The 27,968-nt window shown below is 68.3% G+C and overlaps 2 protein-coding genes across 3 annotated transcripts in view; one reads left to right on the top strand and one right to left on the bottom strand.

The window, feature by feature from the left end:
• The window catches only part of NCKAP1L (NCK associated protein 1 like), a 390,138-nt gene that overhangs the window by 28,591 nt on the left and 333,579 nt on the right, over window positions 1-27,968 (bottom strand). The window lies entirely within an intron of this gene.
• Window positions 565-27,968, top strand: ITGA5 (integrin subunit alpha 5). The gene is given in 32 exon segments (XM_068212042.1): window positions 565-858; window positions 1,957-2,084; window positions 2,688-2,800; window positions 4,345-4,471; window positions 5,739-5,800; window positions 6,574-6,619; window positions 7,879-8,004; window positions 9,222-9,266; window positions 9,379-9,422; window positions 9,798-9,854; window positions 10,389-10,441; window positions 11,632-11,837; window positions 12,823-13,014; window positions 13,839-13,884; window positions 13,982-14,089; window positions 14,532-14,587; window positions 14,852-15,021; window positions 17,072-17,209; window positions 18,398-18,465; window positions 18,931-19,003; window positions 19,005-19,082; window positions 19,805-19,897; window positions 20,627-20,706; window positions 21,801-21,881; window positions 22,670-22,772; window positions 23,946-24,098; window positions 24,594-24,698; window positions 25,047-25,160; window positions 26,125-26,226; window positions 26,765-26,787; window positions 27,117-27,207; window positions 27,885-27,968. Coding segments are annotated over 32 exon segments (3,180 nt in total). The 5' UTR covers window positions 565-643.

Raw genomic sequence — 27,968 nt, 5'->3', positions numbered from 1 at the left:
TGTCCCTCGAGTGTCCCATTCCCCGATATCCCGCTGTCCCCGGTGTGTCCCTGTCCCTGATGTCCCCAATGGCCCTGGGCTGTCCCGGTGTCCCCGGGATGTCCTGCTCCCTCCGGGGTGTCCCTGTCCCTGTGTCCCGGTGTCCCCGGGGTGTCCCGGTGTCCCGGGGTGTCCCTGTGTCCCCGGGGTGTCCCTGTGTCCCCGGGGTGTCCCGCTGTCCCCGGGGTGTCCCGGTGTCCCGGGGTGTCCCTGTGTCCCCGGGGTGTCCCGCTGTCCCCGGGGTGTCCCGCTGTCCCCGGGGTGTCCCTGTCCCTGTGTCCCGCTGTCCCCGGAGTGTCCCGGTGTCCCGGGGTGTCCCTGTCCCTGTGTCCCGCTGTCCCCGGGGTGTCCCGGTGTCCCCGGGGTGTCCCTGTCCCTGTGTCCCTCTGTCCCCGGGGTGTCGCAGTGTCCCGCTCCCCCCGGCGCGCTCCGCTCCCCCGGGCTCCCCGCCGCCCGCTCCCGGTGCCGGTGCCGGTGCCCGGCGGGGCTCTGGCTCCTCCCCGGTGAGTCACGGCGGGGCGGGGCGGCCCCGGGCCCCCCCCGGGCACTTTCCGAGGGGACTCGGGAGCGGGAGCAGCGCCGAGCCCGGGCAGCCCCGACCGCCATGGCCCCGGCCCCGGCCCCGCCGCGCCGCCCCCGGCCCCGGCTGCCGCTGCCGGTGCCGCTCCAGCTGCCGGTGTCGCTCCCGGTGCTGCTCCCGCTGCTGCTCCCGCCGGTCGCTGCCTTCAACCTGGAGGCGTCGCGGCCCGCGGTCTTCCGCGGGGCCCCCGGCTCCTTCTTCGGCTTCGCGCTGGACTTTTACCTGCCCGAGCCCCGCAGGTACCGGGAACCGGGCCGGGGACCGCGCCGGGAACCGGGGACCGCGCCGGGAACCGGGACCGCCCACGGGGAACCGCACCGGGACGGGACGGGGCGGGGGCGGCAGCGGCGCCGGGGCGGGAGCGGCCGCCGGGAGCGGGGAGAGCGGCGGGACGGGAACGGAGGGACGGAGGGAGGGAGGGGAGCGGTCCCGGGACCGGGAACGGGACAGGAACCGGGCACCGGGAGCGGGAGCGGCCGCCCGGGAGGGGGAGCGGCCCGGTGGGACGGGGAGCGGCCGCGGAGCGGGGCGGGGCTCGGAGGGACGGCACCGGGAGCGGGATAACGGGAACGGGACAGCGGGAACCGGGAAAGGGAAGGGCCGCCGGGAACGGGAACGGGCGGGGGCGGCGGGAACCGGGAATGGGAACGGGAAGTGTGAACGGGGAGCGGGAGGCGGGACGGGGGAGTGGGAGCAGGACCCGGGGAACGGGGCGGTCCCGGGGACTGGGCCAGGGCAGCGGGAACGGGGAACGGGGCACCGGGGCGGCGAATCGGAACCGGGCCGGGGAACCGGGAATGGGAAGCAGGAAGCGGGGCCGGGGAACGGGAACCGGGAGGGTCCGGCCCGGGGGTCCCGAGCGGGGCCGAGCCCCGGTCCCCCGGTGTCCCCCGGTGTCCCCCCCGCGCCGGCCCCGCCGGGGGTCCCGGGGCCCCGCTGCGTTTCCTGTAACCGGAGCCGGGAGCTGCCCCCGGGGGGCTCGGGGGGGGCTCGGGGGGGTCCGAACATCTGGGGGGACCCACGCACGGCCTTGCCGCCCCCCCCAGTCCCACGTGTGACCCCACGGGGGGGCCCGGGGCGAACCGGGGAGCGCCCGGTCAGGGTCCCCCGCCCCTCCGGGACCCCCGGGAGCCCCCCCGGCCGTGTCCCCCCCTCCCCCCCGGACTCGGTGCTCCCCCCCCCCGGGCCGGGAGGGGTCTCGGAGCACCGGGGCTGAGCCGGAGGGGCCCGGGGAACACCCGTGCGACCCCCCGGGCCCGTCGTGCCCCACCCCCGGGTGCCCCGCGGGTGACAAGCGCCGTGTCCCCGCGGGGTCACCCCCCCTGTCCCCCCCCCAGTGTCAGCATCCTGGTGGGGGCCCCCAAGGCCAACACGAGCCAGCCCAATGTCACCCAGGGGGGGGCCGTGTTCCACTGCCCGTGGCCCCCCGAGGGCGGCTGCACCCCCATCGACTTCGACCACATCGGTGAGGGGACATGGGGACACGGGGGGACACCGCGGGGGGAAGGGGACCCGTGTGGGATGGGGACATGGAGGAGGGGACAGGACCCCCAGGGCATGGGGACAGGGACACGGTGGGGACAGGATCGTCCCCAGGGACAGGGGACAGGATTCCTGTCGTCAGGAACAGGGACAGGGACAAACCCCCACAGGAATGGGGACCGGGACACGGTGGGGACAGGACCCCCAGGAATGGGGACAGGGACAGGACCCCCAGGAACGGGGACAGGGACAGGACCCCCAGGAACGGGGACAGAAGCAGGACATGGGCAGGGGACAGGGATGGGGACACAGGACGGGGGGACAGGCCCCCCCCTCCAGGCATGTGGGGACAGGGATGGGGACACCCACAGGGGACAGGGCCACACCGGTGGCACCCTGGAGTCCCCCAGGGCAGCTCCGTGTCACCGTCCCCTGTCCCCTGTTCCCATCCCCCCGCTGGCCTTGGCTCCCGTTAATGATCAACCCTGGGGCCGGGGGGGCCCGGGGGGTCCCTGGGGGAGGAGGGGGATGGCCTGACCCCTGTCCCTGTCCCTGTCCCCGTCCCTGTCCCTGTCCCCCACCCCAGGGACCCGCACCCATGACTTTGGGGGCAACAGCAGCGACGGCCCCGAGCCCGTGGAGTTCAAATCCCTGCAGTGGTTCGGGGCCACCGTGAGGGCCCACAACGGCTCCATCCTGGTACGGGGCACCGGGGGGACACTGGGGACACCGGGGGTACATTGGGGACACTGGGGACATTGAGGACACGGGGGACATTGGAGACATTGGGGGGCTCCATCCTGGTACGGGGCACCAGGGGGACACTGGGGACACCGGGGACATTGAGGACACTGGGGACACTGGGGACACCGGGGGTACATTGGGGACACTGGGGATACATTGGGGACACTGGGGACACCGGGGGTACATTGAGGACACTGGGGACACTGGGGACACCGGGGGTACATTGGGGACACTGGGGACACCGGGGGTACATTGGGGACACTGGGGACACTGGGGACATTGAGGACACTGGGGACATTGAGGACACGGGGGACATTGGAGACATTGGGGGGACACAAGGGCTCCATCCTGGTACGGAGCACTGGGGGGACACTGGGGACATTGGGGACACTGGGGACATTGGGGGTACATTGGGGACACTGGGGACATTGGGGACACTGGGGACATTGGGGGTACATTGGGGACACTGGGGACATTGGGGACACTGGGGACATTGGGGGTACATTGGGGACACTGGGGACATTGGGGACACTGGGGACATTGGGGGTACATTGGGGACACTGGGGACATTGGGGACACTGGGGACATTGGGGACATTGGGAGGACACAACGGCTCCATCCTGGTACGGAGCACTGTGGGGACACTGGGGACATTGGGGACACCGGGGGTACATTGGAGACAGTGGGAACATTGGGGGGACACTGGGGACACTGTGGACATTGGGGGGACACTGTGGACATTGGGGACATCATGGGGACATTGGGGACACCGGGGTGACACAACGGCTCCATCCTGGTACGGGGCACTGGGGGGACACTGGGGACACCCGGGGGACATTTGAGACACAGGGGGGACACTGTGGACATTGGGGACACCAGGGGGACATTGGGGACACTGGGGGTACATTGGGGACACCAGGGGGACACTGGGGACACTGGGAGGACACAACGGCTCCATCCTGGTACAGGACACTGGGGGGACACTGTGGACATTGGGGGGTATTGGGGACACTGGGGACATTGGGGACACTGGGGACACCGGGGACACTGTGGACATTGGGGGGTATTGGGGACACTGGGGACATTGGGGACACTGGGGACACCAGGGACACTGTGGACATTGGGGGGTATTGGGGACACTGGGGACATTGGGGACACTGGGGGGACACTGGGGACACTGGGGACATTGGGGACACTGGGGACATTGGGGACACTGGGGACACCGGGGACACTGTGGACATTGGGGGGGTATTGGGGACACTGGGGACACCGGGGACACTGGGGGGACACTGGGGACACTGGGGACATTGGGGACACTGGGGACATTGGGGACACTGGGGACACTAGGGGGAAGGGGACACACCGGGCACACCAGGGGGGCCACCCTGCGGTGCCCATGCCCACCCCCGTGTCCCCCCTTTTTCCCCCCCGTGTCCCCCCGTGTCCCCCGTGTCCCCCCGTGTCCCCCGTGTCCCCCCGTGTCCCCCCGTGTCCCCCAGGCCTGTGCCCCCCTGTACAGCTGGAGCCCCCCCAAGGAGGAGGGGGGGGCGCGGGAGCCCGTGGGCTCCTGCTTCCTGTCCCTGGGCAACTTCTCCAAGTTCGTGGAGTACGCGCCCTGCCGCTCAGGTGGGACCCCGAAAACACCCGGGACCCCAAATACACCCCCAAATACACCCTGGGACCCCAAATACACCCCGGGACCCCAAATACACCCCCAAATACACCCCGCGACCCCAAATACACCCCCAAATACACCCCCAAATACACCCCGGGACCCCAAATACACCCCGGGACCCCAAATAAATCCCGGGACCCCAAATACACCCCCAAATACACCCTAGGACCCCAAATAAACCCCAGGACCCCAAATACACCCCCAAATACACCCCGGGACCACCAAAAACACCCCCAAATACACCCTGGGACCCCAAATACACCCCGGGACCCCAAATACACCCCGGGACCCCAAATACACCCCCAAATACACCCCGGGACCACCAAAAACACCCCCAAATACACCCTGGGACCCCAAATACACCCTGGGACCCCAAATACACCCCCAAATACACCCTGGGACCCCAAATACACCCTGGGACCCCAAATACACCCCCAAATACACCCTAGGACCCCAAATACACCCCAGGACCCCAAATAAGCCCCGGGACCCCAAATACACCCCCAAATACACCCCAGGACCACCAAAAACACCCCAGGACCCCAAATACACCCCCAAATACACCCCAGGACCACCAAATACACCCCCAAATACACCCTGGGACCCCAAATACACCCCCAAATACACCCCAGGACCCCAAATAAGCCCCGGGACCCCAAATACACCCCCAAATACACCCCAGGACCACCAAAAACACCCCAGGACCCCAAATACACCCCCAAATACACCCTGGGACCCCAAATACACCCCCAAATACACCCCTGGACCCCAAATACACCCCGGGACCCCCGAAAACACCCTGGGACCCTCAAAAACACCCCGGGACCCCCAAAACCCCCTGGGATCCCCAACAATGCCCCCAAATACACCCCAGGACCCCCAAATACAACCCGGGGACCCCCAAAACCACCCAGCTTCTCCCTGCCACTCAGGTGGGACCACAAAAAAATCTCCTGGGACCCACAAAAACAACCCGAGAACGCCAAACCCCCCACCCCGGGTCCCCCCAAACACCCCAGGACCCCCCAAAACCCCCCCAGGTCCCCCAAAACCCCCCCAGGATGCCCAAAAACACCTTCGGGACCTCCCAGGACCCCCAAAGACCCCCCCAGACCCCTCGGGTACTCCCAGGGGGACCCCCCCCCAACCCCTGGGGAGGGGGTGGCACCCCAGAGTCCCCCTGGGACCCCCCAAAACCCCCCCCCTGTGCCCCCCCAGACCTGAACTCGGCGGCCGGGCAGGGCTACTGCCAGGGGGGCTTCAGCGCCGAGTTCACCCAGGTGGGCTCGGGGGGGGCTGGGGGTCTCGGGGGGGCTCGGGGGGGTCTGGGGAGTGAAGGGAGGGGGATCCTGGGGCGTTCTGGGGGGTTTTGGGGTGGTTTTGGGGGGTTCTGGGCGCTCTGCAGGGGCTCAGGTGGGCTCGGGGGGGCGCGGGGGGGCTGGGGGAGTGAAGGGAGGGGGGTCCTGGGGGTCCTGGAAGATTTTTGGGGGTCCTGGGGGTTCGGGTTGGGGATTTTGGGGGGTCCTGGGGTGTTTTGGGAGAGTCCTGGGGGTCCTGGTGGGTTTGGTGTTTTTGGGGGATTCGGGGTTTTTGGGGGTTCAGTGGGGTCCCGGGGGGGTTTGGGGGTTGGGGTTTTCAGGTGGTTTGGGGTTTCTGGGGGGTTTTGAGGGGTCCCGGGGGGTGTTTTGGGGTTTGGGTTTTTGGGGGATTCGGGGTTTTTGGAGGATTCAGGGTTTTTGGGGGTTTTGGGTGGTCCCGGTGTGTTTGGGTGTTGGGGTTTTGGGGGGGGGTTTGGTGTTTTTGGGGGGTTTGGGGGGGTTTATCGGGGGGTTTGGGGGTTGGGGTTTTGGGGGGTTTGGTGTTTTGGGGGGGTTGGGGGGGTTCGTCGGGGTCCCGGGGGGTTTGGGGGTTGGGGTTTTTGGGGGGTTGGGGTTATGGGGGGTTTTGGGCGGTCCCGGTTGGTTTTGGGGTTGGGGTTTTTGGGGGTTCTGGGGGGTCCCAGAGGGTTTGGGGGTACAGCCCCGGCTGAGGGGGGTCCCCGGTGTCTCTGCAGACCGGCCGGGTGCTCCTGGGGGGGCCCGGCAGCTACTTCTGGCAAGGTGAGAGCCTGGCCTGGCCCTGGCCCCGTGTGTCCCCCCCGTCCCCCGTGTGTCCCCCCCGTCCCCTGTGTGTCCCCCCTGTCCCCTGTCTGTCCCCCCATCCCCTGTCTGTCCTCCTGTCCCCTGTGTGTCCCCTGTGTCCCCTGTGTGTCCCCCCCATTCCCTGTGTGTCCTCCTGTCCCCTGTGTGTCCCCCCCATTCCCTGTGTGTCCCCCCTGCCCCCTGTGTGTCCCCACTGTCCCCTGTGTGTCCCCCGTGTCCCCTGTGTGTCCCCAGTGTCCCCTGTGTGTCCCCCCCGTCCCCTGTGTGTCCCCTGTGCCCCCTGTGTGTCCCCACTGTCTCCTGTGTGTCCCCAGTGTCCCCCTGTCCCTGCTCACCCTGTCCCTGCCTGTCCCCTTTGTCCCCTGCCTCCCTCCCCATTCCCCCGTCCCTGTCCCCTGTTCCCTGTCCCTGTCCCTTCCCTGTTCCCTGTCCCTGTTCCCTATTCCCTGTCCCTGTTCGCTGTCCCTGTCCTTTCCCTGTCCCTATTCCCTGTCCCTGTTCCCTGTCCCTGTTCGCTGTCCCTGTCCCTTCCCTGTTCCCTGTCCCTGTTCCTTGTCCCTGTCCCTTCCCTGTCCCTATTCCCTGTCCCTGTCCCTGTCCCTGTCCCTGTCCCGCAGTGCCTGGGGCGGTGTCCCCAGGCGGTGCTGAGGTGTCCGCGTGTCCCCAGGTGATGTTGAGGTGTCCCCATGTCCCCAGGCAGTGCTCAGGTGTCCCCGTGTCCCCAGGACAGTGCTCAGGTGTCCCCGTGTCCCCGTGTCCCCAGGACAGGTACTCACGTGTCCCCAGGGCTGTGCTGAGGTGTCCCCGTGTCCCCATGTGATGCTGAGGTCCCCATGTCCCCAGGTGATGCTGAGGTGTCCCCATGTCCCCGTGTCCCCAGGACAGGTGCTCAGGTGTCCCCAGGCGGTGCTGAGGTGTCCCCATGTCCCCAGGACAGTGCTCAGGTGTCCCCGTGTCCCCATGTCCCCAGGACAGGTGCTCAGGTGTCCCCAGGACAGGTGCTCAGGTGTCCCCGTGTCCCCATGTCCCCAGGACAGGTGCTCAGGTGTCCCCAGGACAGGTGCTCAGGTGTCCCCGTGTCCCCATGTCCCCAGGACAGGTGCTCAGGTGTCCCCAGGACAGGTGCTCAGGTGTCCCCGTGTCCCCATGTCCCCAGGACAGGTGCTCAGGTGTCCCCAGGGCGGTGCTGAGGTGTCCCCGTGTCCCCGTGTCCCCAGGACAGGTGATGTCGGCCACCCAGGAGCAGATCGCGGCCGGGAACTTCCCCGAGTACCTGATCCAGGAGGTGCCGGGACAGCTGCAGACGCGCCAGGCGGCGCCGAGCCACGACGACAGCTACATGGGTGACACGGGGACACGGGGACAGCTACATGGGTGACACGGGGACACGGGGACATGGGGACAGCTAGATGGGTGACACGGGGACATGGGGACATGGGGACATGGGGACACGAGGACACGGGGACATGGGGACAGCTACATGGGTGACACGGGGACACGGGGACACAGGGACACGGGGACACAGGGACAGCTACATGGGTGACACAGGGACACGGGGACACAGGGACAGCTACATGGGTGACACGGGGACACGGGGACACGAGGACATGGGGACACGGGGACACAGGGACACAGGGACACAGGGACAGCTACATGGGTGACACGGGGACATGGGGACACGAGGACATGGGGACACGGGGACAGCTACATGGGTGACACGGGGACACGGGGACACGGGGACATGGGGACACAAGGACACGGGGACACAGGGACACGGGGACACAGGGACAGCTACATGGGTGACACAGGGACATGGGGACACGGGGACATGGGGACACAAGGACACGGGGACACAGGGACACGGGGACACAGGGACAGCTACATGGGTGACACGGGGACACGGGGACATGGGGACATGGGGACACCTGGGGACATGGGGACAATGGGGACAGCTACATGGGTGACATGGGGACACAGGGACATGGGGACACGAGGACACGGGGACACGGGGACATGGGAACACGGGGACACGGGGACATGGGGACACGGGGACACAGGGACACGGGGACACAGGGACAGCTACATGGGTGACACGGGGACACGGGGACACCTGGGGACATGGGGACATGGGGACAGCTACATGGGTGACACGGGGACATGGGGACATGGGGACACCTGGGGACATGGGGACATGGGGACAGCTACATGGGTGACACGGGGACATGGGGACATGGGGACAGCTACATGGGTGACACGGGGACATGGGGACATGGGGACACCTGGGGACATGGGGACATGGGGACAACGGGGACAGCTACATGGGTGACATGGGGACATGGGTGACATGGGGACATGGGGACAACAGGGACATGGGGACACGGGGACACTTGGGGACATGGGGACATGGGGACAGCTACATGGGTGACACAGGGACATGGGTGACATGGGGACATGGGGATGTGGGACATGGGGACATGGGCAGTGGCAGCAGGTGGCACACAGGTGGCACACAGGTGACACACAGGTGACACACAGGTGACACTCTCTCTTACCCCCCCAGGCTACTCGGTGGCAGTCGGGGAGTTCAGCGGTGACACCACGCAAGGTGGGTGACACCGCGGGTGATGCCACGGGTGACACTGCGGGTGACACCGAGGGTGACGCGGCCGCCCCTGGCAGCCACCTGAGAGAGTCCCTTTGTCCCTTTGTCCCCACAGACTTCGTGGCCGGTGTCCCCAAGGGCAACCTCACCTACGGCTATGTAAGGGGGGGACAGGGGGGACACAAAGGGGACACAAAGGGGACACTGGGGACACTGGGGACACGGGTGGGGACACAACGGCTCCATCCTGGTACATTGGGGACACAGAGGGGACATGGGGGGACACGGGGGGGACAAAAAGGGGACACTGGGGACATTGGGAACACAAAGGGGACACACGAGGGGACACTGCAGGGACACAAAGGGGACACAAAGGGGACACATGGGGGGGCACTGGGGGGGACACAAAGGGGACACACGGGGGGGCACTGGGGGGACACAAAGGGGACACAAGGGGACACACGGGGGGGCGCTGGGGGGGTGGCGGTGCCCGTGTCCCCCCCCGCTGGCTCAGTGTCCCCCCGGTGTCCCCAGGTCACCATCCTCAACGGCACCAACATGAGGTCCCTGTACAACTTCTCGGGGGAGCAGGTGGGGACCGGGGGGTCCCAGGGGGGTCTGGAGGGGTTTGGTGGGTTCTGGGGGGGTCCTGGGGGGGTCCCAGGGGTGTCCTGGGGGCTCCTGGGGGTTCCTGGGGGATCTTGGGGGGGTTCGAGGGGGGTTTGGGGGGGTCCTCTGCGGGTCTCGGGGGAGCCCAGAGGGGCCCAGGGGGTCTGGGGGGCCTCATGGGGGGGCTCATGGGGAGGTCCTGGGGGGTTTGGAGGGTCTGGGGGATCCTGGGGGGGGGATTGGGGGGGCCTGGGGGTGTCCTGGGGGGGTCCTGGGGGGTCCTGAGGTGATCTTGGGGCAGTCCTGAGGGGTCCTGGGGGGGTCTGGGGGTGTCGGGGGTACCCAGAAGGGACCCGAGGTGGGGGAGGGGGAATCACGAAGGGAGGAGGGGGGGGAGGAAATGTGAGGGGGCTCTAAAATTGGGTGTGGGGTCCTCATGGAGGGGTGGGGGGGGACACACGGAATTTGGGGGGGGTCGTCACCCCCCCTCACCCCGATTTGCCCCACCCCCCCAAGATGGCCTCGTATTTTGGCTACGCCGTGGCCGCCACCGACGTCAACAACGACGGGTGAGGCACCCCGGGAACCCCAGGACCCCCCAGAACCCCCCGGGACCCCCCAGGACCCCCCAGAACCCCCCGGGACCCCCCAGAACCCCTCGGGACCCTCTGAGAACCCCTGGGACCCCCAAACTCACTCTGTGCCCCCCCCAGTGCCCCTCAAATTCTCTCAGCACCCCACAAATGGCTCTGTGACCCCCCCGAGCTCACCGTGTGCTCCCCCGGTGCCCCCCAGTCTCACCCGCTGCCCCTCCCCGGTGCCCTCCCCGGTGCCCCCCACTCTTATCCGGCGCCCCGGTGCCCCGCCGGTGCCCCTGCCTGAGCCGGTGCCCGGTGCCGCTGTGTGACCCAGTGCCCCAGTGTGACTCAGTGCCTGGTGCCTGGTGCCCCAGTGTGACCCGGTGCCCGGTGCCGCGGTTTGACCCGGTGCCCAGTGTGACCCGGTGCCCCAGTGTGACCCGGTGCCCAGTGCCCAGTGTGACCCGGTGCCCCAGTGTGACCCGGTGCCCAGTGCCCCGGTGTGACCTGGCGCCCGGTGCCGCGGTTTGACCCGGTGCCTGGTGTGACCCAGTGCCCAGTGTGACCCGGTGCCCCGGTGTGACCCAGTGCCCGGTGCCCGGTGTGACCCGGTGCCCAGTGCCCCGGTGTGACCCGGTGCCCGGTGCCTGGTGTGACCCGGCGCCCCGGTGTGACCCGGTGCCTGGTGCCCGGTGTGACCCGGTGCCCAGTGCCCCGGTGTGACCCAGTGCCCGGTGTGACCCGGTACCCCAGTGTGACTCGGTGCCCAGTGCCCAGTGTGACCCAGTGCCCCCCGGTGCCGCGGTCTGACCCGGTGCCCAGTGCCCCGGTGTGACCTGGTGCCCCGGTGTGACCCGGTGCCCGGTGTGACCCGGTGCCCCGGTGTGACCCGGTGCCCCGGTGTGACTCGGTGCCCAGTGCCCTGGTGTGACCCAGTGCCCGGTGCCCGGTGTGACCCAGTGCCCCCCGGTGCCACGGTCTGACTCGGTGCCCAGTGCCCCGGTGTGACCTGGTGCCCCGGTGTGACCCGGTGCCTGGTGTGACCCGTTGCCCGGTGCCCCGGTGTGACCCGGTGCCCGGTGCCCCGTGTGACCTGGTGCCCGGTGCCCCGGTGTGATCCGGTGCCCCGGTGTGACCTGGTGCCCGGTGCCCCGGTGTGACCCGGTGCCCCCCGGTGCCAGGCTGGCGGACCTGCTGGTGGGGGCCCCGCTGTTCATGGCGCGCAGCGGCGCGGGGGGGGCGCGGGAGCTGGGCCGCGTGTACGTGTTCCTGCAGCGGGGGGGGTCCCCGCCCGCCGCCCCCGCCGCCCTCACCGGAACCCACGAGTTCGGCCGCTTCGGCAGCGCCATCGCCGCCCTGGGCGACCTGGACCGCGACGGATACAACGGTACCGGCACCGGGAACGGGAACGGGGGGCACCGGGAACGGCACCGGGAACGGGGGCACCGAGAACGGGGGAAACGGGGGGCACCGAGAACGGGGGAAACGGGGGGCACCGGGAATGGGAACGGGAACGGGGGGCACCGGGAATGGGAACGGGGGGCACTGGGAACGGGAACGGGAATGGGGGGCACTGGGAATGGGAACGGGGGGCACCGGGAACAGGGGAAACAGGGGGCACCGGGAATGGGAACGGGGGGCACCGGGAACGGGGGGCACGGGGAATACGGGGGGCACCAGGAACGGGGGGAACAGGGGGTACCGGGAACCGGGGGGTACCGGGCAATGGCGGGGAACGGGGGGCACCGGGTGGGCACTGGGGAAAAGGGGGCAAAGGGGGGGGTATGGGGGGTTTATGGGGGGTTTATGGGGGGTTTATGGGGGGACTTGTGGGGAACGGGAGGGCAAAGGGGGTACGGGGGGCACCGGGGGCAAAGGGGGCAAAAGGGGGGGGTTAATGTTGGGGTTAATGGGGGGCACTGGGGGGGTTTATGGGGGATTATGGGGAGAGCGTGGGGGGTTCATGGGGGGTTTATGGGGGTTTATGGGGGGGTTACTGGGGGGGTACTGAGGATTTATGGGGGTTTATGGGGTGTTACTAGGGGGTTTGTGGGGGGGGTTGGGGGGTTACTGGGGGGTTCATGGGGGGGTTTACGGGGGTTTACTGGGGAATTATTGGGGCGATTATGGGGGGTTACTGGGGGGTTTATGGGGGTTACTGGGGGGTTCATGGGGGGGGTTTACGGGGTTTTATGGGGGAATTATTGGGGCGATTATGGGGGGTTACTGGGGGGTTTATGGGGGTTACTGGGGGGTTTATGGGGGGGTTTATGGGTGGCACGGGAGGGTTCATGGGGGGACACGAGGGGCACGGGGGGTTATGGGGGTCCCCCCACCGTGGCCCCCCCCTCCCCGCTGACCCCCGTGTCCAGACGTGGCCGTGGGGGCCCCGCTGGGGGCCGAGGGTCGCCGCGGGCTCGTGTTCATCTTCCGGGGGGGGGGCGCGGGGCTGCGCCCCCGGCCCGCGCAGGTACTGCGGGGGCTGGGCGGGCCCCGGGGCCAGCCCGACTTCTTCGGGGCCGCCCTGCGCGGGGCCACCGACCTGGACGGCAACGGCTACCCCGGTGAGGGACGGCGTGTCAGCCCCCTGTCACCCCCGTGTCACCCCATGTCACCCCCGGGTCACCCCCGTGTCACTCCCATGCATCTCCCGTGTCACCCCCGTGTCACCCCCATGTCACCCCCGTGTCACCCCGTGTCACCCCCGGGTCACTCCCATGCATCTCCCGTGTCACCCCCGTGTCACTCCCGTGTCACTCCCGTGTCACCCCTGTGTCACCCCCATGTCACCCCTGTGTAACCCCCCGTGTCACCCCCGTGTCACTCCCATGTCATCTCCTGTGTCACCCCCGTGTCACCTCCCGTGTGACCCCTGTGTCACCCCTGTGTCACTCCCGTGTCACTCCCGTGTAAACCCTGTGTCACCCCTGTTCACCCCTGTGTCACCCCTGTTCACCCCTGTGTCACCCCCGTGTCACCCCCCGTGTCACCTCCTGTGTCACCTCCTGTGTCACCCCCCATCTCACCTCCCGTCTCACTCCCGTGTCACCTCCCCGTGTCACCCTTGTCACCTCCCCCCCACAGCTACCCCGGTGAGGGATGCGGTGTCACCCCCCCCAGTGTCACCCATGTCACCCCTGTCACCCCCCCGTGTCACCTGTGTCACCTGTGTCACCTCCCTCCCACATCTACCCCGGTGAGGGGCGCCGTGTCACCCCCCCGTGTCACCTCCCCGTGTCACCCCTGTCCTCATTCCCGATGTCCTCCCTCTGCCATCCCTGTCCCTATCCCTCTCCCGGTGTCCCATATGTCCCCCCAGTGTCCCCCTGGTGTCCCCAAGTCCCCCCAGTGTCCCCGTGTCCCCCCGGTGACCCCCCTGTCCCCACAGACCTCCTGGTTGGTGCCTTCGGGGCGGACACGGCCGTGGTTTACAGGTGAGTGTCACCTGTGTCACCTGTGTCACTGCTGTCACCGGTGTCACCGCTGTCACCCCCGGGGTCCTGGGGGTCCCTGACCCCTTGTCCCCCGCAGGGGCCGCCCCATTGTCCACGCCAGCGCCACCCTGGCCATTGTCCCCACCATGTTCAACCCCGAGGAGCGCGGCTGCGTCCTGGCGGCCAGCGGCCACCACGTGTCCTGGTGGGTGACACCGCGGGGACAGAGCGGGGACAGAGCCGAGGGACAATGGAGAGGGGATGGGGGACACTGGGAGGGGACACTGGGAGGGGACACCACGTGTTCCCAGGGACATGGGGACACTGGGAGGGGGACAGGGGACATGGGGACACTGGGAGGGGACACCACGTGTTCCCAGGGACATGGGGACACTGGGAGGGGGACAGGGGACATGGGGACACTGGGAGGGGACACCACGTGTTCCCAGGGACACGGGGACACTGGGAGGGGGACAGGGGACATGGGGACACTGGGAGGGGACACGGGGACAGAGCACTGGGGACACTGCGGGGTCCCTGGTTGTCCCTGCTGTGGGGACACCGAGGGGGACAGTGCTGGGGACAGCCAGGGGTGGCTGGGGGGACACTGAGGGGACACGTGGTGCCACCCCTGTGTCCCCTGCCAGCATCAATGTCACCTTCTGCCTCAACGCCTCCGGACGTCACCTGCCCGGGCCCATCGGTGAGGGGACACGGGGACACGGGGACACGGGGGTGGGGGGGACACGGGGACACCGGGGATGTCCCTGGCATGTTCCCGTGTCCCCAGGGGGTGGCACTGCAGCCGTGGGGACAGGACGGGGACACCGGGGACGTCCCCGTGTCGCCAAGGGTGGCGGTGCAGCCACGGGGGACACCGGGGCTGTCCTTGACGTGTCCCCGCCGTGTCCCCGCGGTGTCCCCGCCGTGTCCCCGCGGTGTCCCCGCGGTGTCCCCGTGTCGCCAGGGCTGGCGCTGGAGCTGAGCGTGGACGGGGCCAAGGCGGGGGGGGCGCGGCGCGCGCTGTTCCTGGGGGGGGGCGCGGGGGGGGCGCCCCCCTCCCCCACCCGGAACCTGTCCCTGGAGGTCCCCAACGGGGGGACCCCCCGCTGCCGCACGCTGGCCGTGTTCCTGAGGGTAAGGGGGACCCCGAAACCGCCCCAAAAAACAGCCCCGAACCGCCCCGGGACCCCAAAACCGCCACCAAAACAGCCCCGAACCGCCCCGGGACCGCGAAACCGCCACCAAAACAGCTCCACACCGCCCCGGGACCCCGAAACCGCCCCGGGACCCCAAAACTGCCCCAAAAACAGCCCCAAACCGCCCCGGGACCCCAAAACTGCCCCGGGACCCCAAAACTGCTCCCAAAACAGCCCCACACCGCCCCGGGACCCCAAAAACTGCCCCAAAAACAGTCCCGAACCGCCCCGGGACCCCAAAAACTGCCCCAAAAACAGCCCCGAACCGCCCCGGGACCCAAAAACTGCCCCAAAAACAGCCCCGAACCGCCCCGGGACCCCAAAAACTGCCCCCAAAACAGCCCCAAACTGCCCCGGGACCCCAAAACAGCCCCGGGACCCCAAAACTGCCCCCAAAACAGCCCCAAACTGCCCCGGGACCCCAAAACAGCCCCGGGACCCCCAAAACTGCCCCCAAAACAGCCCCACACCGCCCCGGGACCCCAAAACAGCCCCGGGACCCCAAAACAGCCCCCAAAACAGCCCCGAACTGCCCCGGGACCCCAAAACAGCCCCGGGACCCCAAAACTGCCCCAAAAACAGCCCCACACCGCCCCGGGACCCCAAAAACTGCCCCAAAAACAGCCCCGAACCGCCCCGGGACCCCAAAACTGCCCCCAAAACAGCCCCGAACTGCCCCGGGACCCTGAAACCACCCCGGGATCCTGAAACTGCCCCGGGACCCCAAAACTGCCCCCAAAACAGCCCCGAACCGCCCCGGGACCCCAAAACGGCTCTGGGACCCCAAAACTGCCCCCAAAACAGCCCTAAAGTGCCCCGGGACCCCGAAACAGCCCCGGGATCCTGAAACTGTACCGGGACCCCAAAACAGCCCCGAAATGCCCCGGGACCCCAAAACTGCCCCGAGACCCCAAAACCAGCCTGAAGCACCCCAAAACCGCCTGAAATACCCCAAAAACATCCCCAAAAGCGCCCAAAATACCCCAAAACACCCCAAATCCCCCAAAACCTCTCCCAGCACCCCAAAAGCGGCCCCGGGACCCCTCCTGTCACCCCTGTGTCACTCTGAGGTGCCCCAGTGCCACCTCTGGGTCCCCCGTGTCACCTCCCTGTCACCCCTGAGACCCGCCGGTGTCCCCCCGGGGTGTCCCCACGGTGTCCCCGGGCCAGCGCTGTCCCCAGGGTGTCCCCGGGGTGTCCCTGCGCTGTCCCCAGGTTGTCCCCAGGGTGTCCCCTCGGTGTCCTCGGGCCAGCGCTGTCCCCAGGGTGTCCCTGAGGTGTCCCCAGGGTGTCCCCAGGGTGTCCCCAGGGTGTTCCCGGGGTGTCCCCAGGGTGTCCCCAGCGTGTCCCATCACTGTCCCTGTGTCCCCAGAATGAGTCCGAGCTCCGGGATAAGCTGTCGCCCATCCCAATGTCCCCGGGGTGTCCCCGTGCTGTCCCCAGGGTGTCCCTGGGGTGTCCCCAGGGTGTCCCCAGGGTGTCCCCAGCGTGTCCCATCACTGTCCCTGTGTCCCCAGAACGAGTCCGAGCTCCGGGATAAGCTGTCGCCCATCCCAATGTCCCCGGGGTGTCCCCGGGTTGTCCCCAGGTTGTCCCCAGGTTGTCCCCAGGGTGTCCCCGGGGTGTCCCCAGGGTGTCCCCGCCCTGTCCCATCACTGTCCCTGTGTCCCCAGAATGAGTCTGAGCTCCGGGACAAGCTGTCACCCATCCCAATGTCCCCAGGGTGTCCCCAGGGTGTTCCCGGGGTGTCCCCAGGGTGTCCCCGCCCTGTCCCATCACAGTCCCCAGAATGAGTCCGAGCTCCTGGACAAGTTGTCACCCATCCCAATGTCCCCGGGGTGTCCCCAGGGTGTCCCTGAGGTGTCCCCACCGTGTCCCTGGGGTGTCCCCAGGGTGTCCCCGGGTTGTCCCCAGGTTGTCCCCAGGGTGTCCCCACGGTGTCCCCGGGGTGTCCCCGCCCTGTCCCATCACTGTCCCCGTGTCCCCAGAACGAGTCCGAGTTCCGGGACAAGCTGTCGCCCATCCCGGTGTCGCTGAGCCTGGCCCTGGACCCGGCCGTGTCCCCTCCCCCTCCGGGGCTGTCACCGCTGCTGGCCCCGGCCACGCGCACACGCCTGGAGGCCAAGGTGAGCGGGGCCACCTGTGTGTCACCTGTGTCACCTGTGTGTCACCTGTGTCACCTCTGTGTCACCTGTGTCACCTGTGTCACCTGTGTGTCACCTGTGTCACCTCTGTGCCACCCTGTGTCACCTGTGTGTCACCTGTGTCACCTGTGTGTCACCTGTGTCACCCTGTGTCACCTGTGTGTCACTTGTGTGTCACCTGTGTCACCTCTGTGCCACCGTGTGTCACCTGTGTGCCACCCATTGTCACCCTGTGTGTCACCTGTGTAACCTGTGTGCCACCGTGTGTCACATGTGTGCCACCCATTGTCACCCTGTGTGTCACCTGTGTCACCTCTGTGCCACCGTGTGTCACCTGTGTGTCACCTGTGTCACCTCTGTGCCACCCATTGTCACCCTGTCTCACCTCTGTGTCACCTGTGTCACCTCTGTCACCTGTGTCACCCTGTGTCACCTGTGTGTCACCTGTGTGCCACCCATTGTCATCCTGTGTCACCTGTGTGTCACCTGTGTGTCACCTGTGTCACCTGTGTGACCTGTGTGTCACCTGTGTGTCACCCTGTGTCACCTGTGTGTCACCTGTGTGCCACCCATTGTCACCCTGTGTGTCACCTGTGTCACCTCTGTGCCACCGTGTGTCACCTGTGTGTCACCTGTGTGCCACCCATTGTCACCCTGTGTCACCTGTGTGTCACCTGTGTGTCACCTGTGTCATCTCTGTGCCGCCCATTGTCACCTGTGTGTCACCTGTATGTCACCTGTATGTCACCTGTGCCACCCATTGTCACTGTGTGTCACCTGTGTGTCACCTGTGTGTCACCTGTGTGCCACCCATTGTCACCCTGTGTCACCTGTGTGTCACCTGTGTCATCTCTGTGCCGCCCATTGTCACCTGTGTGTCACCTGTATGTCACCTGTGTCACCTATGTGCCACCCATTGTCACCCTGTCTCACCTCTGTGTCACCTGTGTCACCTCTGTCACCTGTGTCACCCTGTGTCACCTGTGTCACCTCTGTGCCACCCATTGTCACCTTGTGTCATCTCTGTGTCACCTCTGTCACCTGTGTCACCCCGTGCCACTCCTGTCACCCCTGTGTCACCCCAGTGCCATCCTGTGTCCCCCATGTCCCTCATCACCCTGATGTCCCCAAGGTCCCCAATGTCCCCTCTGATGTCCCCTGTGTCCCCAGGCCCACATCCAGCTGGACTGTGGCGAGGACAATGTCTGTGTCCCCGACCTGCAGCTCGAGGCCACCACGTAAGGGGGGACACTGGGGGACACTGGGGGACACGGGGGACACTGGGGACATGGGGGTACACTGGGGGACAGGGGGGGACAGGGGAGGGGTGGCCGTGCCCAGGGTGTCCCTGGGGGTGTCCCCAGTGTCACCCCCCTGTCCCCGCAGGGACCGCTGGGCTGTGTCCCCGGTGTCACCCCCCTGTCCCCGCAGGGACCGCCGGGCCATGTCCCCGGGGGGGTTTTGGGGTGTCCCGGGGGTGTCCCTGGCCGTGTCCCCGGTGTCACCCCCCTGTCCCCGCAGGGACCGCCGGGCCGTGTCCCCGGGGGGGTTTTGGGGTGTCCCGGGGGTGTCCCTGGCCGTGTCCCCGGTGTCACCCCCCTGTCCCCGCAGGGACCGCCGGGCCGTGTCCCCGGGGGGGTTCTGGGGGTTGTCCCGGGGGTGTCCCTGGCCGTGTCCCCGGTGTCACCCCCCTGTCCCCGCAGGGACCGCCGGGCCGTGTTCCTGGGGGACAGGAACAGCCTGAACGTGACGTTCCACGCGCGGAACGTGGGCGAGGGGGGGGGCCTACGAGGCCGAGCTGCTGGTGCGGCCCCCCCCGGGCGCGCTCTACTCGGGGGTGCTGCGGCCCCACGGGGTGAGGGGGGCGGCACCGGCGGGGAGGGGGCTTGGGGGGGCACCCCGGCGGTGGGGAGGGGGCTGCAGGTAATGGGGGGAGGGGGTTTGGGGGGGGTTTGAGGGTCGGGGGGGGCACCCTGGGGTTGGGGAGGGGGCTGCAGGTAATGGGGGAGGGGGTTTGGGGGGGGTTGAGGGTCGGGGGGGGCACCCTGGGGTTGGGGAGGGGGCTGCAGGTAATGGGGGGAGGGGGTTTGGGGGGGGGGTTGAGGGTCGGGGGGGGCACCCTGGGGTTGGGGAGGGGGCTTGGCTGGGCTGGGGGGCATCCCAGGAGTGGGGGGGGGATCGCAGGTATTGGGGGGAGGGGTTTTTTGGGAGTGTTTGAGGGTCGGGGGGGCAGCCTGGGGTTGGGGAGGGGGCTTGGGGGTGCTGGGGGGCACCCCGGGGGGGAGGGAGGGGGTCACAGGTATTGGGGGGAGGGGGTTTGGGGGAGTTTGAGGGTCGGGGGGGGCAGCCTGGGGAGGGGAGGGGGCAGCAGGCGTTGGGGGGAGGGGGCTCGGGGGGTGTGGGGGTGTTTGGGGGGGGGTCAGAAGTGCCTGGGGGGGTCAGGAGGTGTCCCCAAATATGGAGCTGGGGGGGGGTCACTGAGGGGGGGAGGGGTCATTGGGGGGCCTGGCGGGGGGGTCACCACCGCTGAGCCCCCCCGAGCCCCCCCCCCCAATTCTCTCCACCTCCCCCCTCCAGAATTTCTCGGCCCTGAGCTGCGAGCTGGGGGAGGGCAACGGCTCGAGCCCCCTGGTGTGCGACCTGGGCAACCCCATGAAGGCGGGGGCCAGCGTGAGCCGGGGGGGCCTGGGGAGGTTTGGGGGGGGGGGGTCTGTGGGGGGGGGTTGGGGTGTTTTTGGGGGGTTTAGGGGGTCTTTGGGGGGGTTTGGGGGGTCTGGGAGGGACTTGGGGGGATTTGGGGAGGGTTGGGGGGTCTTTAGGGGGGGTTGGGGTGTTTTTTGGGGGGTTTAGGGGGTCTTTGGGGGGTTTGGGGGGTCTGGGAGGGACTTGGAGGGATTTGAGGGGGTTTAGGGGGGTTTGGGGTAGTTTTGAGGGGATTTTGGGGGTCTTTTTGTAGATTTGGGGGCTCTTTGGGAGGGTTTTGGGGAATCTGGGGGTGTCTGGGAGGTGTGGGAAGATTTGGGGGGGTCTGGCGGAGATTTGGGGGGTCTGGGAGGCTTTGGTAGGGTTTTTGGGGTTTTCATAGGGGGGATTGGGGGAGTCTGGGGGGATTTGGGGGGTCTTTGGGAGGGTTTGAGGGGTCTGGGGGACTTTGGGGTGTTCGGGGGAGGTTTGGGGGGCTTTGGGAGGATTTGGGGGCGTTGAGGGGCTTTGGGAAGGTTTTTGGGGGGATTTGAGGGGCTTTGGGGCAGTTTTGGGAGGGGCTTTGGGGGGTTCTGGGGGGCTTTGGGGGTTCTGAGGGGCTTTGGGGGGTTCTGGGGGGGTTTGTTGGGTCTGGGGGTGCTGTGGGGGGGTCCGGGCTGACCCCCCCTGCCTCCCCCCGTGTCCTCGCGGCCGCAGATCCGGGGGGGGCTGCGCTTCACCCTCCCCCACCTGAGCGACGGCAGCGACAGCGTCACCTTCGAGCTGCAGATCCGCAGGTACGGCCCGGGGCACGGGGGGCTGGGGGAATGGGGGGGCTGGGGGGGCTGGGGATACTGGGGGGACTGGGGATACTGGGGGACTGGGGGTGCTGGGGGGACTGGGGGGGGAATTGGGGACACTGGGGATAATGGGGGGACTGGGGGGGAATTGGGGACACTGGGGATAATGGGGGGACTGGGGGGGAATTGGGGACACTGGGGATAACGGGGGGACTGGGGGGGAATTGGGGACACTGGGGATAATGGGGGGACTGGGGGGGAATTGGGGACACTGGGGATAACGGGGGGACTGGGGGGGAATTGGGGACACTGGGGATAATGGGGGGACTGGGGGGGAATTGGGGACACTGGGGATAATGGGGGGACTGGGGATAATGGGGGGACTGGGGACACTGGGGATAATGGGGGGACTGGGGGGGAATTGGGGACACTGGGGATAATGGGGGGAGTGGGGGGGAATTGGGGATGCTGGGGATAATGGGGGGACTGGGGGGAATTGGGGACACTGGGGATAATGGGGACACTGTGGATAATGGGGGGACTGGGGGGGAATTGGGGACACTGGGAATAATGAGGGGACTGGGGGGGAATTGGGGACACTGGGGATAAGGGGGGGACTGGGGGGGAATTGGGGACACTGGGGGGGACTGGTGGGACTGGGGATAATGGGGGGACTGGGGGGGACTGGGGACACTGGGGATAATGGGGGGACTGGGGGGAATTGGGGACACTAGGGACACTGCAGGGACTGGGGGTGCTGGGGGACTGGGGATACTGGGGGAGCTGGGGGTAATGGGGATACTGGGGGCACAGAGGGCAGGGGTGGCACCGGGGGCAACCCCAGTTTGGGGAGCTGGGGGAGGTCTGGTTCCCCCAGTTTGGGGGGTCAGGAGGGGCTGGCACCCCCGTTTTGGGGGCCTGGGGGTGCCACCCCCCCAGTTTGGGGGTCGGGGGTGGTCACAGGGGGTCGGTGCCCCCCCCAGTTTGGGGTCGGGGGTGTCCCCAAGGTGGGGGGGGGTCCATGTTGGTGTCCCCAAGGTATTGGGGGGTCCCAGGGGGTCCGGGCCGTGACCCCCCCTCCCCCCCCGCAGCAAGAACGCGAACAACTCGCAGAGCCCCGTGGTGGCCGTGGCGCTGGCCGTGCGGGCGGCCACCAGGGTGTCCGTGCTGGGGTGAGTGACCACGGGGACACGGGGACAGCCAGGGCACAGCCAGGGGACGTGGGGACAGCCAGGGGACACGGGGACAGCCAGGGGACACAGGGACAGCCAGGGCACAGCCAGGGGACACGGGGACAGCCAGGGGACACAGGGACAGCCAGGGGACACGGGGACAGCCAGGGCACAGCCAGGGGACGTGGGGACAGCCAGGGGACACCAGGGTGTCTGTGCAGGGGTGAGTGACCATGGGGACACGGGGACAGCCAGGGCACAGCCAGGGGACATGGGGACAGCCAGGGGACACAGGGACAGCCAGGGGACAGCCAGGGCACAGCCAGGGGACAGCCAGGGGCCACCAGGGTGTCTGTGCTGGGGTGAGTGACCATGGGGACATGGGGACAGCCAGGGCACAACCAGGGGACGTGGGGACAGCCAGGGGCCACCAGGGTGTCTGTTCTGGGGTGAGTGACCATGAGGACAGACAAGGGACATGGGGACAGCCAGGGCACAGCCAGGGGACACGGGGACAGCCAGGGGACATGGGGACAGCCAGAGGCCACCAGGGTGTCCGTTCTGGGGTGAGTGACCATGAGGACAGACAAGGGACATGGGGACACTCAGGGGACAGCCAGGGGACAGCGAGGACACAGGGGTGGCCCTGGGAGCTGTCACACCCCCCCGGTCTGCCTTGGGGTGAGTGACAGAGGGGACACTGTGGGGGGGACACAGAGGGAACACAGGGGACACGGAGGGGACACACAGGGGACACGCGCGGCGCTGACCCCCCGGTGTCCCCTCAGGGTGTCCCGGCCCGACGTTGTCACCGTCCCCGAGGGGGGGTGGGGACCCGACCCCCCCCAGCGGCTGCAGGACCTGGGGCCACCCGTGGAGCACGTCTATGAGGTGGGGACACCGCGGGACACGGCCCAGCCGGGGCCACGTGTCCCCAACCTCAGGGTCCAATGTCCCCAACCCCGGGGTCCAATGTCCCCAACCCCGGGGTCCAATGTCCCCAACCCCGGGGTCCAATGTCCCCAACCCTGGCCATGTGTCCCCAACCCTGGGGTCCCTGTGTCCCCAACCCTGGAGTCCAATGTCCCCAACCCTGGGGTCCAATGTCCCCAACTTGGGCCATGTGTCCCCAACCCTGGGGTCCCTGTGTCCCCAACCCTGGAGTCCAATGTCCCCAACCCTGGGGTCCAATGTCCCCAACTTGGTCCAATGTCCCCAACCCTGGGGTCCCTGTGTCCCCAACCCTGGGGTCCCTGTGTCCCCAACCCTGGAGTCCAATGTCCCCAACCCTGGGGTCCAATGTCCCCAACCCTGGGGTCCAATGTCCCCAACTTGGGCCATGTGTCCCCAACCCTGGGGTCCCTGTGTCCCCAACCCTGGGGTCCCTGTGTCCCCAACCCTGGAGTCCAATGTCCCCAACCCTGGGGTCCAATGTCCCCAACCCCGGGGTCCAATGTCCCCAACCATGGGGTCCCTGTGTCCCCAACCCTGGAGTCCAATGTCCCCAACCCCGGGGTCCAATGTCCCCAACCATGGGGTCCCTGTGTCCCCAACCCTGGAGTCCAATGTCCCCAACCCCGGGGTCCAATGTCCCCAACCCTGGGGTCCCTGTGTCCCCAACCCCGGAGTCCAATGTCCCCAACCCTGGGGTCACGTGTCCCCAATCCTGGGGTCCAATGTCCCCAACCTGGGCCACGTGTCCCCAGTCCTGGGGATCCCAGTGTCCCAAACCCCGCGGTCTAATGTCCCCAATCTGGGGCCACATGTCCCCAACCCTGGGGTCTCTGTGTCCCCAACCTGGGGGTCCTGATGTCCCTAATCCTGAGGGTCCTTGTGTCCCTAATCCTGGGGTCTCTGCGTCCCCAACCCCAGGGTCCCCATGTCCTCAACCTGGGGGTCCTGATGTCCCCAACCCCAGGGTCCCCATGTCCCCAACCCTAGGGTTCCTGTGTCCCCACCCTGGGGTCCCCGTGTCCCCAAATCGGGGCTGTCCCCCCATCCCCAAACCCTGGGGGTCCCCAGGTCCTGACGCTGTGTCCCCCCCTTGTCCCCCCGTGTCCCCAGGTGGTGAACGAGGGTCCCAGTGCCATCAGCCAGGGCACGCTGGAGCTCAGCTGTCCCCTGGGCCACCGCGGCCACCCCCTGCTCTACGTCACCGGCCACTCGGGGCTGCCCAACTGCTCGGCCAGCCACGCCACCGACCCCCTGCGGCTGGCGGTACGGGGACACTGGGGACATTAGGGACACTGGGGACACTGGGGACACTGGGGGTGCTGGGGGTGCTGGGGACACTGGGGGCATTGGGGACACTGGGGACACTGGGGATACTGGGGGTGCTGGGGACACTGGGGGCACTGGGGACACTGGGGACACTGGGGATATTGGGGACACTGGGGCGCTGGGGACACTAGGGGCATTGGGGATACTGGGGACACTGGGGACACTGGGACACTGGGGGTGCTGGGGACACTGGGGATATTGGGGACACTGGGGACACTGGGGATATTGGGGACACTGGGGACACTGGGGACACTGGGGACACTGGGGGTGCTGGGGACACTGGGGGCATTGGGGACACTGGGGACATTCGGGACACTGGGGATATTGGGAGGTGCCAGGGGTGGCCCAGGGCTGTCCCCTCTGTCCCCTCTGTCCCCTCTGTCCCCTGTGTCCCCTCTGTCCCCAGCGCTGTCCCCTCTGTCCCCACAGGAGCGGGAGCAGAGCCCCGGACCGCACGTCCTGCAGCGCCGGGACACCGGGGACACCGGGGACACGCTGGTGAGTGGCACTGTCCCCTTGTCCCCCTGCCACGCCCCTGTGACCGTCCTGCCAGTGTCCCCAAGGCGGGGGCGCTGCGGTGACACCGGGGGGTGGCCGGGGGGGGGACCGGAGTGACCGGGAGTGACCAGGAGTGATCCAGCGGTGACAAGGAGGTGACCAGTGGTGACCGGGGGTGACCAGGGGTGACCGAGGTGACCAGTGGGGCCAGGGGGTGACCGAGGTGACCAGTGGTGACCGGGGGTGACCGAGGTGACCGGCGGTGACCGGTGGTGACCGAGGTGACCAGTGGTGACCGAGGTGACCAGTGGGGCCAGGGGGTGACCGAGGTGACCGGCGGTGACCGGTGGTGACCGCGGTGACCCCGGGGGTGGCCGGTGGCCGCAGGGCTGTCCCGAGGCCGAGTGTTTCCGCCTGAGCTGCCCCTCGGGGGGGCTGGAGCGGCAGCAGCGCGTCACCCTGCGCCTCAGCTTCCGCCTGCGGACCCCCCCACTGCGCCAGGTGAGACCCCCAAACTGCCCCGGGACCCCCCCGGGACCCCCAGACTGCCCCGGAACCCCCCCGAGACCCCAAAACACGCCCGGGACCCCCAAACTGCCCCAGGACCCCCCTGGGACCCCAAAACACGCCCGGGACCCCCAAACTTCCCCGGGACCCCCCCGGGGACCCCAAAACACCCCCAGGACTCCTTCAGGGACCCCAAAACTCCTCTGGGACCTCCTGGGACCCCCAAACACACCCGGGGACCCCAAAACCCCCCCGGGACTTCAAAACTCTCCAGGGACCTCCTGGGACTGCCAAAGCAATCCGGGGACCCTTCCCTGGACCCCCAAACACCCCCGGGACCCCCAAAACACCCTCGGGACCCCCCCAGGGCCCCCCCGGGACACCCTGAGCCCCTCAGGATCCTGGGACCCCCCCTAAATTCCCAGGGAATCCCCCCAGACCCTGGCCCGAATCCTGGGACCCCCCCAGGACCCCCTGGGAGCCCCTGGGACCCCCCAGGAGCAGCCCTTGGGTGTCCCCTGGGTGTCCCCTGGGTGTCCCCCGTGTCCCAGTGGCACCGAGGGGGTGTCCCCCCGTGTCCCCCCGTGTCCCCCCGTGTCCCCCCGTGTCCCAGTGGCACTGAGGGGGTGTCCCCTCCGTGTCCCCCCGTGTCCCTCCATGTCCCGGTGGCACTGAGGGCTGTCCCCCCGTGTCCCCCCCGTGTCCCCCCGTGTCCCCCCGTGTCCCGCTGGCACTGAGGGCTGTCCCCCCGTGTCCCCCCCGTGTCCCCCCCGTGTCCCCCCGTGTCCCGGTGGCACTGAGGGCTGTCCCCCCGTGTCCCCCCCGTGTCCCCCCGTGTCCCCCCGTGTCCCGGTGGCACTGAGGGCTGTCCCCCCGTGTCCCCCCCGTGTCCCCCCCGTGTCCCCCCCGTGTCCCCCCGTGTCCCGGTGGCACTGAGGGCTGTCCCCCCGTGTCCCAGCCGCAGCTGTGGCCGCTGTCCCTGCGTTGTGACGCCGAGTTCCGCGTGCTGCGGCTCCCTTACCGCCTGCAGCCCGAGTCCCGCCCGCGCCACCGGCTCCAGGTGACACCGGGGACACCGGGGGGTCACGGGGGACATGGGGGACACGGGGGACATGGGGACATGGGGGACATGGGGACATGGGGGACATGGGGGACATGGAGGGGACACAGGGGACACGGGGACACCGGGGGGACACGGCTCCCCTACCTCATGTGGCCCATGTCCTACCCGTGCCACCGGCTCCAGGTGACACCGGGGGGACACTGGGGGGACACTGGGGGGACATGGAGGGGACACAGGGGACGCAGCTCCCGTACCGCCTGTGGCCCGTGTCCTACCCGTGCCACCGGCTCCAGGTGACACCGAGGACACCAGGGGGACACTGGGGACATGGAGGTGACATGGGGGTGACACCGTGGCTGACACTGAGGTCTGGGGTGGCAGGAGGTGACAGCGCTGGCACGGTCCCACCCCGAGGCAGGCGGGGGAGGTCCCGGTGTGGGTGGTGGCACTGGGTGACAGTGGTGGCACTGTGGGTGACACAGGGTGGCACTGGGTGACACTGGGTGACACTGGGTGTCCCTGTCCCTGTCCCCAGGTGGTGACAGCGCTGTCGCGGGCGTGGGGGGGGTCCCGGTGTGGGTGGTGGCACAGGGTGACACTGGGTGACACTGGGTGACACAGGGTGGCACTGGGTGACACTGGGTGACACAGAGTAGCACAGGGTGACACAGGGTGACACAGAGTGGCACAGGGTGGCATTGGGTGACACTGGGTGACACAGAGTGGCATTGGGTGACACTGGGTGACACAGAGTGGCACAGGGTGGCACTGGGTGACACTGGGTGACACAGGGTGATGCTGGGTGACACAGAGTGGCACTGGGTGACACTGGGTGTCCCTGTCCCTGTCCCCAGGTGGTGACAGCGCTGTCGCGGGCCCGGCCCGAGGCGGGGGGCGGGGGTCCCGGTGTGGGTGGTGGTCCTGGCCGTGCTGCTGGGGCTGCTCCTGCTCGGCCTCCTCTGCTACGGCCTCTACAAGGTGGGGCTGGGGGGGCTGGGGGGGGTTCAAAGGGGTCTGGGGGGGTCTCTACAGGGTGGGGCTGGGGGGATTTGGGGGAGCTGGGGGGATTTGGGGGAGCTGGGGGGTCTCTACAAGGTGGGGCTGGGGGGATTTGGGGGGCTCTGGGGGGATTTGGGGGGCTCTGGGGGATTTGGGGGAGCTGGGGGGTCTCTACAAGGTGGGGCTGGGGGTCTTTGGGGGGCTCTAGGGGGATTTGGGGGAGCTGGGGGGTCTACAAGGTGGGGCTGGGGGGATTTGGGGGGCTCTGGGGGGATTTGGGGGAGCTGGGGGGGTCTCTACAAGGTGGGGCTGGGGGGATTTGGGGGGCTCTAGGGGGATTTGGGGGAGCTGGGGGGTCAAAGGGGTCGGGGGGGTCTGGAGGGTCTCTACAAGGTGGGGCTGGGGGAGATTTGGGGGTTCTGGGGGGTGTTGGGGGGTCAAAGGGGTCTGGGGGTCTCTGCAAGGTGGGGATGAGGAGCTTGGGGGACTGGGGGGACACTGGGGGACACTGGGGGCATTTGGGGGACACAGGGGACACGAGGAGCACAGGGAGGTGGGGACACAGGGAGCAGTGGGGACACTCAGGGAGGGCACAGGGACACGGGAGGTGGCACCAGGGGGATTTTGGGGTCCCCCTGACCCCCCTGTGTCCCCAGCTGGGGTTCTTCAAGCGCTCGGGGCCCTACGGCACCGCCATGGAGAAGGCACAGCTCAAACCCCAGGCGGCCTCCGAGGCCTGA

The sequence above is a fragment of the Anomalospiza imberbis genome, chromosome 22 (assembly GCF_031753505.1).
Source record: "Anomalospiza imberbis isolate Cuckoo-Finch-1a 21T00152 chromosome 22, ASM3175350v1, whole genome shotgun sequence".
NCBI lineage: Eukaryota > Metazoa > Chordata > Aves > Passeriformes > Viduidae > Anomalospiza > Anomalospiza imberbis.
The sequence above is the reverse complement of the archived record's forward strand: the minus strand, read 5'-3'. Positions and strand labels throughout refer to the sequence as shown.